General features: G+C 39.0%; 1 protein-coding gene across 1 annotated transcript; it reads right to left on the bottom strand.

The window, feature by feature from the left end:
* Positions 1 to 2682: 2682 nt before the first annotated feature.
* Positions 2683 to 18132, bottom strand: LOC120314180 (neuroblastoma-amplified sequence-like; the record flags this gene model as incomplete). The annotated part of the gene is made up of 3 exons (XM_039357007.1): positions 2683 to 3073; positions 12994 to 13122; positions 17923 to 18132. Coding segments are annotated over 3 exons (615 nt in total), but the record flags the coding sequence as incomplete, so codon positions are not given.
* Positions 18133 to 18329: the final 197 nt, after the last annotated feature.

Here is an 18329-nt window from a genome sequence, read left to right as displayed (position 1 = left end):
GTTTAGGAATGAATACTTGAATGTGTTCAGTTTTTATTCTTTATTCTATTTATATAGCTGCACATCTTATTTTTATATGAATCTAGGCAGCTTCTTTGCCTTCCTTCTTCTTAGTAATCTATCTGTAGTCTTTTTTTTTTAAAAAAAACGCTCTTTGTACTTCAATTTCTCATAATACATTAATGGTACTCAAAATGTTTGTTCTTTTTATGTTGTTTCTGATTTTAAACCGAAGATTTCCCTCTTCAGTTACTACATGAATGGCTCCTACCTCCTTTTTAAACTGTAAGCTGCTTAAAGACTTTTTATGATCCCTGACCTTGGGCCATGCTTACTGGGTTTGATGGGCTAGTCATCTTGGAGTCCCCTAAATATATATTATTCTTTTTTTTCCCCTTTCACTTAACTACTATGATTAATTTCCCTAACTTTCATCTAGTGGCATCTACCCGTAGTTTTCACTCTTTTTGAGGCAGTACATTTAAGATTTTTTCAATACTTTCCTAGCAATCCTGAAGTATTATAAAGCAATGTGCCTCTATTGAAGTGATTCATTATAAAAACATATGGTGAGAAAAAGGAGAAAAGCCTTTTGTAGCGATGCATTTGTTGCTCCACCAGTGTGAGAATTAATAATGGTCTGAATTGTTGAACAGGATGATGTGGGTGTGCCCAGATAGCAAGCTCCTCTGTTGTCAAACTATAGGTAGGTTATTACACTCTGACCATCCATCTGAACCATAAAAACCCATCAGTGTAGTTCTCCAGTCAGATTAAAACAAAATCATAGAATCGCCACAACAAAATAGCAAGTCAGTCAGTCCAGATTATAAAAAAGAAAAAAAAATTACAGCTATATCACATTAGCATCGTCAAACAGGATCACTGCAGCAAGAAGTATCAATAACAAGAAGACTTTCTTGACCAGACTGTTGAGTGAAGCATACATCAACATACCAGCATACATGCCAAAACAAAAAAGTAAGGTTCTACATTTAGGCAAAAAAACCCAAATGTACAGGTATAGTATAGGGTGTACCTTGCTCAATAGTAGTAACTGTGAGAGGGATCTCAGAGTCCTAGTGGACAATCACTTAAATATGAACCAGCAGTGTACTGCAGCTGCCATAAAAGCCAACTCAGTGCTGGGCTGCGTTAACAGAGGGATAGAATCACGTGAAGTATTAATACCACTTTACAATGCCTTGGTAAGGCCACACTTGGAATACTGCATCCAGTTTTGGTCACTACAATATAAAAAAGATGCTGAGACTCTAGAAAGAGTACAGAGAAGAGCAACAAAGATGATTAGGGGACTGGAGGCTAAAACATATGAGGAACGGTTGCTGGAATTGAGTATGTCTAGTTTAATGAAGAGAAGGACGAGGGGGGACATGATAGCAGTGTTCCAATATCTTAGGGGCTGCCACAAAGAAGAGGGAGTCAAGCTATTTTCTAAGGCGCCTGAAGGCAGGACAAGAAGCAACGGATGGAAACTAATCAAGGAAAGAGGCAACCTGGAACTAAGGAGAAACTTCCTGACAGTTAGAATAATTAACCAGTGGAACAACCTGCCTCCAGAAGTGGTGAATGCTCCAACACTGGAAGTTTTTAAGAGACTGGACAGCCATTTGTCTGAAATGGTATAGGGTTTCCTGCCTGAGCAGGGGGTTGGACGAGTAGAGAGTAAAATCCATAATATGTAACTTCCTTTGTTTTATCATAATGTTTATGATTCCTTTCCTGTTATTTTGTCTGTCTGCTTCTCCTAAACAGGCAAAAATTAAGGTATGTTTAACAGCTTATAGTTACAGTTTAAGCAAAAATTTAAAAATGTAAATTCATCAACAATGTATAAACATTTTCTAAATAGATACTTTCCAATTTTATACACTAACATGCTCTTGAAAGCAAACCAAATTATAAACCTATCAATTTATAAACTAACCATGTGACTCTATCTCTATAAAGACTGTTAAAAACAAACTATTAGACACATACTTTATTCCACCCTACCTCACTTCCACCACTCAATATTTCTTGGTGGAATACAAATTTAACTAAATAATAATAATTAGAGGAGGAGGAGTCAAATGCATCATCAGTCATGAATCCCTTTGTGCCCAACAAAAGATCTAAGTTCAGCCCTTCTTGATTTCTATTGACTCTTATCTACTGCCAATTTGTCTTGACTGTTAGCAGTTCAGATTCTTGTTTAGATGTAGAATGGAATAAACTCGTACTCATTTGAACAATCCTGGTTCTTGATTTCTTGCACCTGACAATAATTAAAAAAAAAATAAAAAAATTACAAAAACACTATGACTTGCAGGTCCAATTTCAATGTTTATGAAAAAAAAACTGTTGTTATACCTAGTATCAACCTGATATTTTACAAAAAAACAAAAAACCAACAACTAAACATTCTGCCTAGTATTATTCTTAAGAGATTATTGTCAGGCACAAGAAATCAGGAAGCAAGGTGGTTCAAAGGAATCCAGGTTTATTGCATGCTAACACTCTAAACAAAAATCTAAACTACTAATGGTCAAAGCAAACTGGCAGTAAATGAGTCATTAGAATTCAAGGTGGGCTGGACTTAGATCTCTTGTGGGCCTGAAGGATTCAAGACTGATGACATCCTTGACTTAATTTTTCTTCCACACTAAAAATAAGCTCAAATTAGTTGAAAAGTAAGCCTTTAATGAAAACAGAGAAATTATTATTTTTCTTCAGCAAGATTTCCAATTGAGCAGTCATATCTGAGGCATCAATTGCAACTTGAAGCATCGTCCCATTAAATCCAGTGCCTAAGAGAAATCAGAGATGCACCATAGGTCTGGAGTGCAGGATGTGTTCCTTTGAAGGCCATCAGAAGTGAACCTGCCTCAGCAACAAAGCCTTTTTCCTGCAACTGTTTTGCTATTTTTATCACATTCCAGCGTCCTTCCTCTTGATTGGTGATCATATAGTTAACAAGGTGAGAATAATAAACTGTGGGAATGCATTTCACTACTAATTTCTCATCGAGGAGCAAAGAAAGAAATTCAGAGTCACAGTTGGTGTCATCAACCTGGACAAAAAAAGAAGCATAAGCTAACATTATTTTTGAAAAAAATGAATATAGAGTTGTATATTTTATTCACAGATGGAATGATAAGCCACTCAATTTCCCTACTTTTCTTTCACCATCACTGCCTTTCCTCTGCTGGGTAAGAATCCATCCTATATACTGAAAGTGTTGTGACAGATGTAGCCTACTTTAGACAACTGGATAAAAGTTGCTAATTAGATAAATATGCCTTACTTTGTTCCCCAATAGGAAGCATGGATGGTAGAGCCATTTGGAATTTTAAGTTTGAGGTGTTTTCTATCATTTATAAAGTGCACAAAATGGTTGTGTGGGGATACATACAGCACAAGCGGTTGTACAGAATCTGTCAGTGGAAAGGAAAGCAGGTAAAAATGAATAACCACTTTACTTCTCCCTCCTCATTTGAATGGAAGCCTTGATTGTGGCTCCTTCTACTAAGGAAAAGTTTTGAACTAATGCTCTGAATGTTATCTGAGCAACTTTCCCTGATATCCACTAGCTATTATGCTGATGAGAAAATATGCAAGCTTCCCTGCTTAATGTTTTGAATTAATACAAACCACAATTTCATATGATTGCACACAACTTCCGAGATACATGCATATTTACTAGATAGCAAGTATTGTTCCTTATGTGCACTTCGCTTCAGGAATAACATCTTTTCATTCTGATTTTGAGCTGTTATACTAGCAGAATGGCTCATTAAGTTGAATCCCACAATCAACTCTTCACCTTTAGATTACATTGGTAAAACTAACTCCCAACTGATACAGAGGCTTTGAGAACAAGAACAGCAGGCTTGAGTGATTTCCAAATTGCAGATCGTATTAAAAACAAGATGGCCATGTTCCAATATAAGCAATTTATATACTTCATTTAAAAGCACTTTCGCAGAAAGTTAAGCTGTTTTAATAGCACAAAAAACCTTCAAGTTTCAAATCCAGATTTTTTTTTGTAAAAAACCTAATAAATAGGCAGTTGCATTACTCTAAGTGCTATATACAAATTGCCTGTTTCACAAAAGCAATTCTAGAACATTAAATTCTAAGTATATAAGTGCACTGAATAAGACAAATGATATTTGGCCAGTTTGTTTATGGTGTTTTGAGAAATAAAAAGACAATGAATTGTTGTTCCTCAACATGTTGATACTTGTGAAGTATAACAGATGCCACAAAAAAAAAAAAAAAAAAAAAATGCCACAGCAACCAAAATATCCTGCACCCTCCATAGCTGAAAAAAAAAGAAAATTTCAGTTGTACAAAATGGACAAAGGAAAAGGACAAAGGGTTAAACCATAGATTTGATTACAAAATTGAGTTTTAAAGCAATCAATGTGTAAAAATGGAAGAGATGGATTTCACAGCTTGCATTATGCTATAAAAACTCCTCAGTGGGCAGAGTAGATATCGCAAGATATTGTCTCTTGATGCTTGTGGGTGTGTAATTATCCGACAACTGATTTATTCAGAACAAAAACAAAATACAATGAAAACAAAGGTTATGATGTAAGACCAGTTTGGAGAAAATATGCAATCTCTTATCTCCTTCCCAAATTGGAGTTACAGGTGGCAGTTAGTAGCCCACAACAAAACACAAATCAAGTATTTCATTTTACCTTGAGCACGTTATTGACTCATTTCATCTCCCATCTGTTAACACCCAAAAGTGGATTAGGAGATTTAATGGAAGGCAAAGAAGACGGCATACACAATCTCATTACTTGCTCTAAACCCCAATTTATATCTGAAGGAAACCACCTATGATTTGGAGAAGGAAGCAAAGTGCTGGCAATATTTAATTATGACTATTTTGTTGCAAAAAAACCCCAAGCTGCTTCTACTTTTAATTGTGCTACTGTTTTCCTTTATTTTCCCCATATACATTTAAAGGATGTAAGAATTAATCCTCTGCTACACTAATTTTATTTCCATTAAAACATAATGTTAAGTGAAGGGCAAAAATTCCCAATTTTGTGCCATAAAGTTAGTAAAATTCTGTTGCTGACATTTATTTGAAGAAAACTTTCTCTAATAGGTTTTTTATATATGGGTGAATTTCCAAACCTATCATATTCTCTGAATACCTTCTGGCTTTGCTGTTTGGCAAAGTGGCTGGCCACTTGTTAATTTCTGCACTCCCCCCCCCCATCAACACCTCTTTCTTTCAGCTCACAGAGAGTAGTCAATTGCCAAAGCTCAACAACAGTTTCTCCTTTCACTGTATGCAACTGCAAACTTTTCCACCTTTCTCTGCCTACGACAAGAAGACTTTGAAAATGCTCACTAATTGGCAAATAATAATTAAGCTTCGCTTCATTCAACTTAAAAAAAACCTCTTACTCTAAATAATAAACCCCTTAGAAACCCTCAGCTGATACTATTTCAGAATTAATCAGGAATCATTAATTCAATTATTATTCTTTTGCTCTGGTCTTGTCTGTTTGGAATATAGTCTCTGCTAACCTGCAAATAAACGTATGAAACAAAAGTATCATGTATAAATGTTTATTGGCAGGGAAAGGGTAGGAAGACTCTCCAGAACAGGCTTAGTGTGAGTGTAGTGTTTAGGACTCTTTGAAATATCAGTAGGGTGGAAGAAGCCATTACAATTTGGGGGGGGGGGACTTCATTTCACAGGGCAAATGCTGCTATAGAGAGGGCAAACTTCCAGCATATATGCAAGTGGCTTGTTTAATTGATGGAGCAGGCCAACTCTGCTAGGACATGGGTGGGGAATCTTGGCTCTTTTATGACTTGCGGACTTCAACTCCCAGAATCCTGAGCCAGCCATGGCTGGGAGTTGAAGTCCACAAGTCATAAAAGAGCCAAGATTCCCCACTCCTTTTGCTAGGTCAAACCAGCTGGGCATGCTGACTGTGGAATTCTGGAAGCTATAGTTCACACTTCTTAGTTGCCAAGTTTGAAAAACTTTCTCTTTTGTTGAATATTCTTTTTGGATGGTTGTTTTTAACTTCAAGGTGAGCTTCCCCCCCCAAGTAAATAGGGTCCTCTAAAATGGCAAGGGAAGCTAACAAACTGCTTCCTATGTGTTTAATATATTTCAAATGCTAAATTAATACTCTGATTATGTCTAACACAAATAATGTCAGCTGCTGCTATTGTTTTTTAGGATTTTAAAGGCTGATGCTCAGATTTCTCCCATCTCAGTAGTCCAACAAATCCAGAGGCAGGAGAGGGGTTGCTCACTAAGGTGGAGCAAAAAGACAGACTTCTACCTTTAGGTCTTTTAGATAACAGATTTAAATGCATGAGATTTTAAAATCACAGCAGTGAAAACCAGAAGGTACAGGAGAGCCATGAAAAGTGAGTGAGTAGCATTGAGAGCGTGCAGACAAATCAAAACTTTTTTTAAAAAATCTATTTGCTTTGTCTAATTAATGAAGAAAAATTTCTGCTTTTGCAAAGGTGACCCCAGGCTTAAGCAGAGAGAAATGGAAGCAGATGCAGACCAAGAACAGGAGAGATACAACTGCCAATGACTTTAGCTCAATAGGAAACTGCTGGCTGGAATTATAGCATAAGGCAGTGATGGCGAACCTTTTAGAGACCGAGTGCCCAAACCCATTTATGTATCGTAAAGTGCCAGGGCCACATCAGCATTATAGTGCCCTCAGGGGGGTGGGGGTGGGCATGGCCCATGGGTGGGCGTGGCTGCGGTTGTCACGGCAGACTGAGTGGGCATGGCCGGGATGGGCGTGACCACCTTGAGTTTGCTTGTGGGGGGGCACGCCTGTCGGGGCTGGGCAGGATTGGGGGAGATCCAGGGGGTCTTTAGTAGGTGGGGCGGTGGGCAGGAGGCTCGTCCTGTGGGGTGAGGCAAGGGGTAGGGCAGGGGTGCCATTGCTGCGGGGCAAGACAATGCAGGGGCGGCTGCTGCCTGACACCATCAGCCCCCCTGCAGACAGAGGCCAGAAAGCGCATGGGGGGGCGTGCTCTACTGCCTCTACTTGAGCTTGCTAGCCAGCTGCTTCACCTCCTTTGTGCTGGGTGGGGCTGATGCTCCGGGTGCCAGTGGTAGCCCAATGGACCTGTGCAAGCTGGCGGTGGCGGCAGGTGTGCCCACAGAGAGGACTCTGAGTGCCACCTCTGGCACGCGTGCCATAGGTTTGCCATCCTGGCATAAGGCATACATTTACATAGAACGCCACTGGGAAAGAAAAATACTTGGGATATTTTAGATGTGTATTAATTTAACCAATTTAATGTTAAAATATCCACAGGACAGTAACTGTTTCTGAAATGTGAACACAAAGCTTGAGCCAAACCATTGTAGAAAAATAAAACAAATCCCTAAAGAAGAAAACAGATTGCTTTTGGATCATAACTCAAGGGAAAGAAAAGTTAAATACAGGAACTGTGCAATTGCTACTTGAGCATATTAGCATGCAACAAACGTATCAAATGCATGAAAAAACTAAACCCATTTTCATTTTCTGCAGCATTCTCCTTTAACAATTTACTTGAAAAAACAACCAAACTTACCAAACAATATTTAGAACTCTGGCAATTAATAGGTAGTACTGTATAAACAGCCCACAAAGAACAATGCTAGATTAAGACAAAAGATTTCTTACACAAAATTTACAGAAAGCGTAAATATAGTTATGAACATCAGAGAGAACAATTAAGAATAAGCCAGCCTCCCTCCCCCTTTTATAGCAAGCTTTGCCCTTCTTGTATCCATCAATATGAGCATTAGGTTGCTGCTTCTCATTTCTTTTTCATCACTAGCAGCCCTCTTGCAGGAGAGGATTGCTCTTGCTGTTCAATTTATGGTAATCAGATTTTTTCTCTTTTAAAAATACAAGATAAGGAATGAAAATTAGTTTAGCTACATATGTTTTTTATGCTAAAGACATGATAGAAAATATCTGAAAGCTAGTTAAAATAGGTGTGAGTAACATGCAGAATCTGGGAATTGTTGACTAACACTCACATAGCAGGATAGGCTGTTTCTGACTATTTAATCAACTAATGGGCCCAGGATGCTACCGCAGCTATGTAGAGGCACTGATGAAGTACACAGTGTCAGTTGAGATAATAATGCATTCTTAAATCAGTGAAGATTTCAGTTTAACAAATCCAACAAATACAGGAGTTTGAATCGCGTATACAATGCAAAAACAGGTAAAATTAATATGTGAATAATATGCGGTAGTATTCTGGGCCCATTACTTGATTAAATAGACAGAAACAGCCTATCCTGCTATGTGAGTGCTAGTCAACAATTCCCAGATTCTGCATGTTACTCACACCTTTTTTTTCAGATATTTTCTATCATGTCTTTAGCAATGTATGTATGTATGTATGTATGTATGTATGTATGTATGTATGTTTTCTGAGGTTTTCGCGGGTGTTTGTATGTAGGTCTTTGGTTATTCGGGTTTTCTCCCGCGTCAAACTGGAAGTGTCTTGGCGACGTTTCGACGAAGTCTCATTCGTCATCTTTAGGCTGGTGTTTTCAGCTTCTAGGCTTGCTCCTAGAAGCACGAAGCTGAAAACACCAGCCTAAAGATGACGAATAAGACTTCGTCAAAATGTCGCCAAGACACTTCCAGTTTGACACGGGAGAAAATCCGAATAACCAAAGACCTACATACATACATACATAAATACATACATACATACATACATACATATATATGATAGCATTAAAAATATGAACCCTGGGTATATTCATGTTTAAAATAAGATGAGCACGAGGGTAGTTTAAACTATAAAAAGTTTAATTAAAAAATGCCAAGCTTTCGCCATCACCTGCCGGCATCATCAGGGCTTAAAACGCTAGGAAGTGAGGAAGTCCCTTTATAAGCAAGCTAAGGTCTGCGCCCGGCTCTTCGATCTTGTCAATTGGCAATCCACCCAATTAGGTCCGATGACAAGATCGAAGAGCCGGGCGCAGACTCTAGCTTGCTTATAAAGGGACTTCCTCACTTTCTAGCATTTTAAGCCCTGATGATGCCGGCAGGTAACGGCGAAAGCTTGGCGTTTTTTAATTAAACTTTTTATAGTTTTAACTACCCTGGTGCTCATCTTATTTTAAACATATATATATCAAAGTTTGACATGTGTTTTTTTCTAAAAAATATTTTTTAAAATAAAATATTTTTCTTTGACAACAGCACTTTTGGCTAAGGTCCCTGGTGATGAGCTGAGGCTTACCAGTTCACATGCTAAATGTGCAATTTGGAAGCTAGAAATTAAATATTATTAATCTTCAACACTACCTAGAATTATAAACAAAATTCAAAACTCAAAACTAAACAAATCTTAGCAGAACTTTTGTTTGAGACAAGATCCATTCACACTATTTATTTATTTAATTTTATTTATATGCCGCCCAATCCCAAAGGACTCAGGGCGGCGTACAAAATTAAAATAATCATCTAACAATAAAACAATAAAATAATACAATCATACCGCGAGTCCGATCATATCCCGCCCCCCCCCCCGGGGACATCAGCCTCAGGCCTGCCGGAACAGGAGAGTTTTAACGGCTTTCTTAAAGGCTGGCAGGGTGGGAGTTGTTCGAACCTCGGGGGGAAGTTGATTCCACCAGGTCGGAGCCACCACAGAAAAGGCCCTTCCCCGAGGGCCCGCCAGCCGATATTGTCTGGCCGACGGGACCTGAAGGAGGCCCAATCTATGGGACCTCACCGGTCTTTGGGAACTGTGCAGCAGTATGCGGTCCTGTAAGTAACCTGGCCCTATGCCATGAAGGGCTTTAAAGATGATAACCAACACCTTGAATTGCGTCCGGAGACCCACAGGAAGCCAGTGCAGCTCGCGGAGGATAGGTGACATGTGGGCGTACCTTGGCGCACCCACAATCGCTCTGCATTCTGAACCAACTGCAGCCTCCGAACGCTCTTCAAGGGTAGCCCCATGTAGAGCGCATTACAGTAATCCAGTCTTGAGGTGACAAGGGCATGAGTGACCGTGAGTAAAGCCTCCTGGTCCAAATAAGGCCGCAACTGGTGCACCAGGCGAACCTGGGCAAAGGTCCCCCTGGCCACAACCAATAGATGTTGTTCCAAATTTAGCTGTGAGTCCAGGAGGACACCCAAGTTGCGTGCCTGCACTGAGGGAGGTAAATTTGCCCCCCCCCAGGACTAATGATGGACCATCCAGTTGACCTTTGGGAGGCAAGACCCAGAGCCACTCGGTCTTGTCAGGGTTGAGTCTAAGCCTGTTCACCCCCATCCAGACCCTCACATCTTCCAGGCACCGGCACATCACGTTGACTGCTTCACTGAAAGGACACGGGTAGAGATATACAATTGGGTATCATCCGCGTACTGATGATACCTCACCCCGTGTCGTCGAATGATCTCACCCAGCGGTTTCATGTAGATGTTAAAAAGGAGGGGGGACAGGACCGAGCCCTGAGGCACCCCATGATCGAGGCGCCTAGGGTTCGATCTCTGTCCGCCCGCCAACACCGACTGCGACCTGTCAGAGAGGTAGGAGGAGAACCACCGCAATACGGTGCCACCCACCCCCACCTCTCCGAGACGACGCAGAAGGATACCATGGTCGATGGTATCGAAAGCCGCTGAGAGGTCAAGAAGCACCACGATAGAGGAATGACCCCTATCCCGGGCTCGCCAGAGGTCATCGGTCAGTGCGACCAAAGCAGTCTCAGTGCTGTAGCCGGGCCTGAAACCAGATTGAAAAGGGTCCAGATAATTAGTCACTAAATGTGATAGCCTGGTGCTACTGGCAAACCTAATATTCTTTCAATTATTTATACTCGAGATTCATTGTCAAAGATGAAACGGTTATTTCTGATCAGGGAAATACACAGAAACAGTAATCTGGAGGTGGATAAGCAGCAAATACAAGGGTAATGTAATTTCAGAAGAGCTAGGAAAAGAAGCCAGCCTTTTTACTGCAGGCAGAAGCAGCTGAAATCCTGGTGTCAGCACTTCCCCCACCATTATCTCTTTAAATGTAAACATCCATAAAGCTGTCAGTATTAGACAACAAATGACTAAATAATACATCTGATCAGCAAGTGAGCACTGCATTTCCTCTTGCATATCTGTCGCTGTTGAGTCTTGCTAGGAAAATCAATAGGCTCTGATTTTGCTTTCCAGATGCTGGTTATGATTCTCGGGTGTAATGTAAGCAAGGAGAGAGCTTTAGGAAACAAAAGAGCCACGCTTAAACGGAAAAACGAGCTAACTCACAAAATTTGCCTGGCGACAGTATCTATTATTCAAGCACCATATAATGTAGCTTAAACTAGGCAAGAACTGAATTGTAAGAAAATGGTAACACCTGGACAGGAAAAAGAAAAGCCTCAAAAGAGAAAGAAAAATCCACCCAATGATATTCTTGAAATGTTATGAGATGCTAAGTTCATGCCAATTATTTAAGTAGTATAAAAAGGTTTATATATTCTGTCTCCTCAGAGATGTGGAGCATCTGCTTAGTTCTTGAGCCAGACTCTTCCTTGGCTATGAGTATTTAAGAGGGAAAGAGAACAAATTGCTTTCCCCTTCCTGGCGCTACTTGAGAATGGGGCTGTATAAAACAGCTACCCATAAAAAAATTATGGGCAATGTACATTATCTGCAGCAATATATATTTATTTAAAAGCTCCATTGTGGACATACAGCATAAATATAAATGATATATAAATCTGAGAATCCCTAAGGTTAATTAACTTCTGCAAGTCTAGCCAGCATGATTAAAGGCAGGTGATACTGGATGTTGTAGTTCAGAGCTACAGGTTCTCATCTTATAAATAGGTAATACTATGATCAAGTGGCTGCTTTATAAGTGTCTCCCTATATGCCATGTGTTCATATGAAGACATAGTGGTCTGGCCAGGAAGAGGCACATTGTTTAGCTTTATAATTGTTCAAGTGTTAGGAGCCAGAAGTTGGTCTGCTCTAGTGAATCTTCAGCTTCCACATGAAAGATACACAAAGGATTCCCTGAAAGCTATTAATGAATTCTAATATACAAAAATGTAACTTGTACTACTGTTGTCAAAGTGAATCATCCCTTTCAAATATTTTGCCCCTAACCACCATGTTGTACAGTAAGATTTAATAAGGTTTTTGTTCATTGACTTGTCAAGATATCTAAAACTGAATCTACTATGCCCAATATATTCCATTGTACACAGAATTAATGACAAAAGGATTGTCTAAGTCAGTGGTGGCGAACCTATGGCACGCATGCCAGAGGCGGCACTTGCAGCCCTCTCTGTGGGCACACGTGCCGTTGCCCCAGCCCCACCTCCCCCACGCCCCCTCCCCAGCAGCCCCCCTGGAGGAGAGTCGCCCCCGAGCGTGGCCCACGTGGAGCAGCGCAGCCAAGGACATGGCAGCCAGGCAGCGTAGACAAGACTCTGCCCTCATGCCCAATCGCGCACTCTGCCCTCATGCCCCATCGTGCACAGTTGATGCTGCGGGGCACAGGCAGAGGGCGTGGCTGCCATGGTGCTGCTGAGCTGCCTGGGAGATCTGCGGCAGTCCCTCGAGGCAGTGAGTGGCCCTGCGGGTAGGCGGGGTGGGGGAAGGGCAGGGGGTGGAGCAGGGGCAGGGCCAGTTTTTGGACACTCTGTCTCTAAAAAGTTCGCCATCACTGATCTAAGTCATCCCAGGTATAAAGTATTTTGTTATTTTGATAAACAAGTGGCTGAAGAGATGATGTAAAATAATTAGAAGAAACATTATTAGTCTTAGCCATCTTGAGCATATAAAATGAACTCTTAGTTATATATAGTTCTGTAGATTACAGACACAAAAGCTTTGGAAAGGCGTAATAGCTATATTACACTCAGGAGGTCCAGCTTCCTACATAATGACAGAAGAGCTAATTTATTACCTCCAATGAGGAAGACTGGCTTATTCAATTTACCTTAGCAACTGCTGTTATCTGCTCCAATGCCATGGAGTGTAGATCCTGATCTCTACTTTCCAGAAGTAGCTTCAGGGAAGGAAGCAGGAGAGACTCCTTCAGGAGCAGCAAACACAGGCTTTTTATGCACTGAAAACAAATAGAAAATCTGGGTGTAATTAGTCAACTTGCACTCTGACTCAAGAAATCTTTTTATGAGGTTCAAAATGAAAACCTGAATTCTTTTAAAGTAAGCAAGCAACCAAAAACCTTTGGTGAAAATTCAGCAAGAAATGCAAACGGAATTGTGAATGAATGAAGTGAATGGAGCAAAAGACTGCCTTGTTCAACTGGCTTAAAAATTCCTTTTATGAGAACTGCATAGAAAATAATTAAAGTACAGGTAGTCCTCAACTAAACAACAGTTCCTTTAGTGACCATTCAAAGTTACAACAGCACTGGAAAAGTGACTTATGACCATTTTTCGCACTTACGACCTTTATAGCATTCTCATGATCATGTGATCAAAATTCATATGATTGGCAACTGACTCATACTTATGACTGTTGCTGTGTCCCAAGGTCATGTGATCAACTTTTGCGACCTTTTGACAAGCAAAATCAATGGGGAAGCCAGATTCACTTAACAACCGTGTTGCTAACTTATCAACTGCAGTGATTTACTTAACAACTGTGGCAAGAAAGGACGTAATATGGGGCAAAACTCACTTAACAAATGTCTCACTTAACAACAAATGTTGGGCTCAACTGTGGCTGTAAGTTGAGGACTAACTGTATAAACATTTTGAAGAGATGCCTTCTTGTCCCAGAAGAAGGCCATTAGTTGTCACTTATGGCCACTGCTGGTAAAAGGAGTGGAAAGAATTTCAAGAATCAAGCTCTGCATTGTGTCCCTACCTTATTTTACCCCTAAACATTCACTGAACAATTAATGTTTAAAAAGTCCATGGAAATGAAGCTGCATGCAAATTGTAGCCATTCATCCATCTCTCACACACACAGATACATACAAAATCTGGGGTACAACTGTGATTTTGCATACCAAAGGATTTTCAACAATACAAAACAGACTTTCATTCCAGAACAATTTTGTCTATTCATTTTAGCAAAACTTTTTTTTAAAATAGCAAGATCCAGTTCCAGCTGCAGTCACTTAGCATAATGCTGTGTTTAAATATCTTTGTAGTTTCATGTTGTGCTTCTTATCCTATTAGATACAAAGATATGATTGCCATGAATTGATTATTTGTCAGGAACATTCCCTAAAATCACAATCTCTGGAAAATGATCGTATTGAACAGAAAATATTTGAAAAATTAGTTCAGCTTTAGTACAGAACAAGCACAAAAGGAATCCATGCATCCATAACTGGAGTGTGACTGTAGCATAATTGATAAATTTTAGTTTATTTATTTAAGAAATTTATAAGCTGCCTATCTCACTATCCAAAGCAACTTTAGGGCGCTTATAAAAAATCCAACAAAAATATCTTTCTACTGGTTGATTTGGCAGACTTCCAAATGGAGACCGGGCACTATAAAATGGAATTAGTTTTTCATTCAAACTCAAATCAGCATATATGCTAATTAGTCTATATAACTGTTAATAGGATAACAGCTCGCTCTATGAAGCATTCTTCCACCGTTAAGAACAAGCTGGCTCAACTGTGTATGCATATGTATGGCTTGGTGGTTAAATCACAACCTAGTATGTAAACTGCCCAGGTTCAAATCCCATAAAGGGTGTGGCTAACTGAAGAGAGCAGAATGAGCTCGAAATGGCCATCTTAGTCTCCCAATTTAATTCTTTAATTCTTTGTCAGAAAAAGAAATTTGGATTTGTAATGTTTCACAGTTGCGACTTGAGCCTGCTTAATGCCCCTAGTTGGGAGCTGCAAGGCAAAAGAGATTGTAAAAAGTAAAACTGCAGTATAGCAGTTAAAAAATATCAAGGTGTAATCAATTAGACATCTGTCTGAAAAACTTCCTGTATATATATATATATATATATATATATATATATATATATATATATATATATATATATATATATATATATATATATATAATAAGCTGCCACTGTGTTAAGACACTTATTTGAATTAATTAGTTGTACAGATGATGTACCTTAGAGATTGGCTAGTGCAGTTCTGTATATCTTTATCTTTTCTTTCCCGCTCCTAGTCTCTAGGAATAAAAATGTCATTCTGATTTCTTCAGAAAGAAGTTTTATAGTTCTAGCCTAACCTCTTATCATTCAGCTTCTTCACTTAAGGTTTTGATGGGTTTGCAGATATAAAATGCTACTGGCACTATAAAACTGCTGCTTCACCCAACTGTTAAACCTAAGAGCCATCAACTTTTCTTTTTTTGCAAGCCTTGTACACATGGCAATAAATAGTGCTTTCCAGATGCATGAAAAATGTGCAGAAATATATGATCGGTATTTCATATTGTGCTCTACAAGCCTTTTGTTATATTGTTTACCAGAAATAAGCCTCTAAAATTGCAAGAGATGATGAAAAGTTCAATATTTCTAATTTTACTACCTCATCTACAAGGCATTTAATTTATTGGTTTTTTTTTCTTGTGCAATCACTCAAACAACAGCATAAATCAGTTTAAATAGTTAATACAATCACACCTAACCACAGCCAACTGTGACTATTTTGTGTGCTGTATGAATATTGAACAGCTGTTATTTCTGGTTAGCAGTAGCTGAAATTCAAGACTAATCTTTAACAACCAATGTGGGATAATGCTTAAGATGTTAGATCAGGATCAGGAGAGAGTCAGATCCAAGTCCATCCTCAGCCAAAAAGCTCACTAATCATTCACTTTCAATCCAACAAAACTGCACACGGTTGAAGTTTTAGGAGAAAAATGGAGAAGGGACTACTACATTCTCTACTTTGAGTTCCTGCAGGAAATATGGGGTAATAATAACAATGTGTCAACTACACCAACCACATCTCTTATTGGGGGACAAAGCTTTACTGCAATGTTTCCTTACAGATCACATTTGTATATATTTATTATATTGGTAAACCTCCAAAATCTTAAGACAGCAACCTACAATAATAATTTAAAAACCAAAATACAGTTAAAAACCATAAATTAAATAACAACATAGCAATAAGCTGGTGAAATAAATAGGCAATATACAATTATAAGAAAACCACTAATGCTAATCTCAAAATAAGTGATCTTAGCTTTCAAAGGTCCTGCAGGAGCCTTTACAGCTTTTCAAAAATGCCGGGATTGCTCTTTTTTAAAATTATTACTATATATAGTTTTAGTTTGAGTATATAGCCCTGAATCACATGTTGATAGGGTATCTAGATAGATTGATTTAATACATTAAAAACAAACAAATTTCCCTAAAAAAGAAAGGTTAAATATAGAAGAATAATTATCTAGTGTAGCTAGAAGGTATCTTTTTAAAGGCATCCAGGACAACACTCTCCTCTAAAGTGTCATTTACTTCTTAGATCCAGCTACTCATAGCCGCCGCTCAAAGTGCCAGGAAAGGCATGTATCTAACTCCAATGCAATGGAGCCACAGCTCATGATCAGCTCCTCCTGCTCACCCTTGGGTGTTTTTAAATAGGGTGAAGTATGAACATTTTGCTGCCCATATTTGCCATGCTGTCATAGTCCCATGAACGCTTCCATCTAGGACAGAGGTAGGCAACCTTGGCTCTTTTATGACTTGTGGACTTCCAACTCCCAGAATTCCTGAGCCAGCATGACTCAGCTTGGAAACCTCTCCCTTTCCCCTCAGCATGGCTGGCTCAGGAATTCTGGGAGTTGAAGTCCACGAGTCATAAAAGAGCCAAGGTTGCCTACCCCTGGCCTAGGACATGTTCTTCATATTAAAAAGTCCCAGAAGCAATTCCTGACTTACCAAGTTTTAAAAAGACTCAGGTAGGGGACTATAATGCAATTAAAATAAAGATCTTGGTCTAAAGCAATTATAATATATAAACAATATAAGGTAGGCATCTGATCCTTTGAAACTATATTTCACTTACTGAATAGTTTTGTTTTTATTGCATTAACTTGCTTTATTTTGGAGCAATTTATTTGGTTATACTTTTTTAATATTGGCACGTTATCTGTAAAGATAAAAATCATTAAACTTTCCCCCTCAATAAATAAATAAGTCAATCCTAAATACGTTTACTTTGCAACCTTTTCTCCCGGTACATTTCTGAGATATGTTTTCAGTTTCTCCTGCATGGAATCTGACCAGTCCAATCTCTAAAACATGTTCACAGTATTTCAGGGCCCTGTAACAATGAAAATTTTTATGGATGTGGTTGGGACAAAAGTGAACTTACAAAAAGAAGCACAGAAGAGTTTGAAGCTAGCAGTTTGTGATGAGGTGTTTGTATTGCCACATCTGGAGGAAAAGAGACTTCAAGCAATTTAGAAGTTTTAATATTTTAGCAAACTTTCCCCCAAAAATACTGAATCAATAAAAGCTTACGTGACAAACTCTGTAAATCAAACAAGTACTGGGTGTTGGTTAGCACTCTTGAATACCCTGATCCACCAACAGAGATGAAACAGAATTTCATTAGGAAGGATCCTGGCAGGAGCTTTGGTTGAACTAGTGACATGGAAATGAATGGACAGCTGGGACCCATCTGTTGTCAGTAGTGACAAACTAATAAAAAATGCAACTGTTTCAGGACTTCAGACTCTGTGAGATTTACATGAGAGCTAAATCTAGTGCAAATGGGTTGACGAACAAAAGGAATATCACTGCACCTGTAACAAAGGAGTTACTAATTGTTGCTAAACTATTTCAAAGCTTCTTTACTATTATCATTCTATGTTTAATGAATAAATTACATATATTAACAAGTTTACTGTCCATATAAACTTGGTCATGTCTAACAAGGACTCTAGTCATGTAAACTTACCTCTGCAGAGAGCCTGTGCTTTGTCTCGTATAAAGAGCGGCAGATCTTCAGAATCTCATCTCCCACACTCTTCTTTTGCTCCTGTAGGCACTTCATAAGCATCACTGTTCCCAGTTTAACCCAAAGATTATTACTTGAACGTGTTCTAAAATAAAGGTAAATAAATTTTCTTATGAGGATTAAAAGCAATTTGGTCTCAATTGTGCATATCTACCCACATGTACTTTTAAAAAGTAATTTTGGACAACATATATTGAATGCAAATAGTTTGTATAACTTTTACAATAAACTCAAGTGAACTGCTTTTCAAATCCATATAGTACAGACATGTCAAACTCTCGATGTCACGTGACGTTGCACAACATATCGGGACAGTTTTGCCATTGCTGGCAATGGGGTGGGCGCAA

This window comes from Crotalus tigris, unplaced genomic scaffold (genome assembly GCF_016545835.1).
Source record: "Crotalus tigris isolate CLP2741 ecotype Arizona unplaced genomic scaffold, ASM1654583v1 scf7180000017575.500234, whole genome shotgun sequence".
Classification (NCBI taxonomy): Eukaryota; Metazoa; Chordata; class Lepidosauria; order Squamata; family Viperidae; genus Crotalus; species Crotalus tigris.
This window is presented reverse-complemented; position numbering and strand designations above follow the sequence as displayed.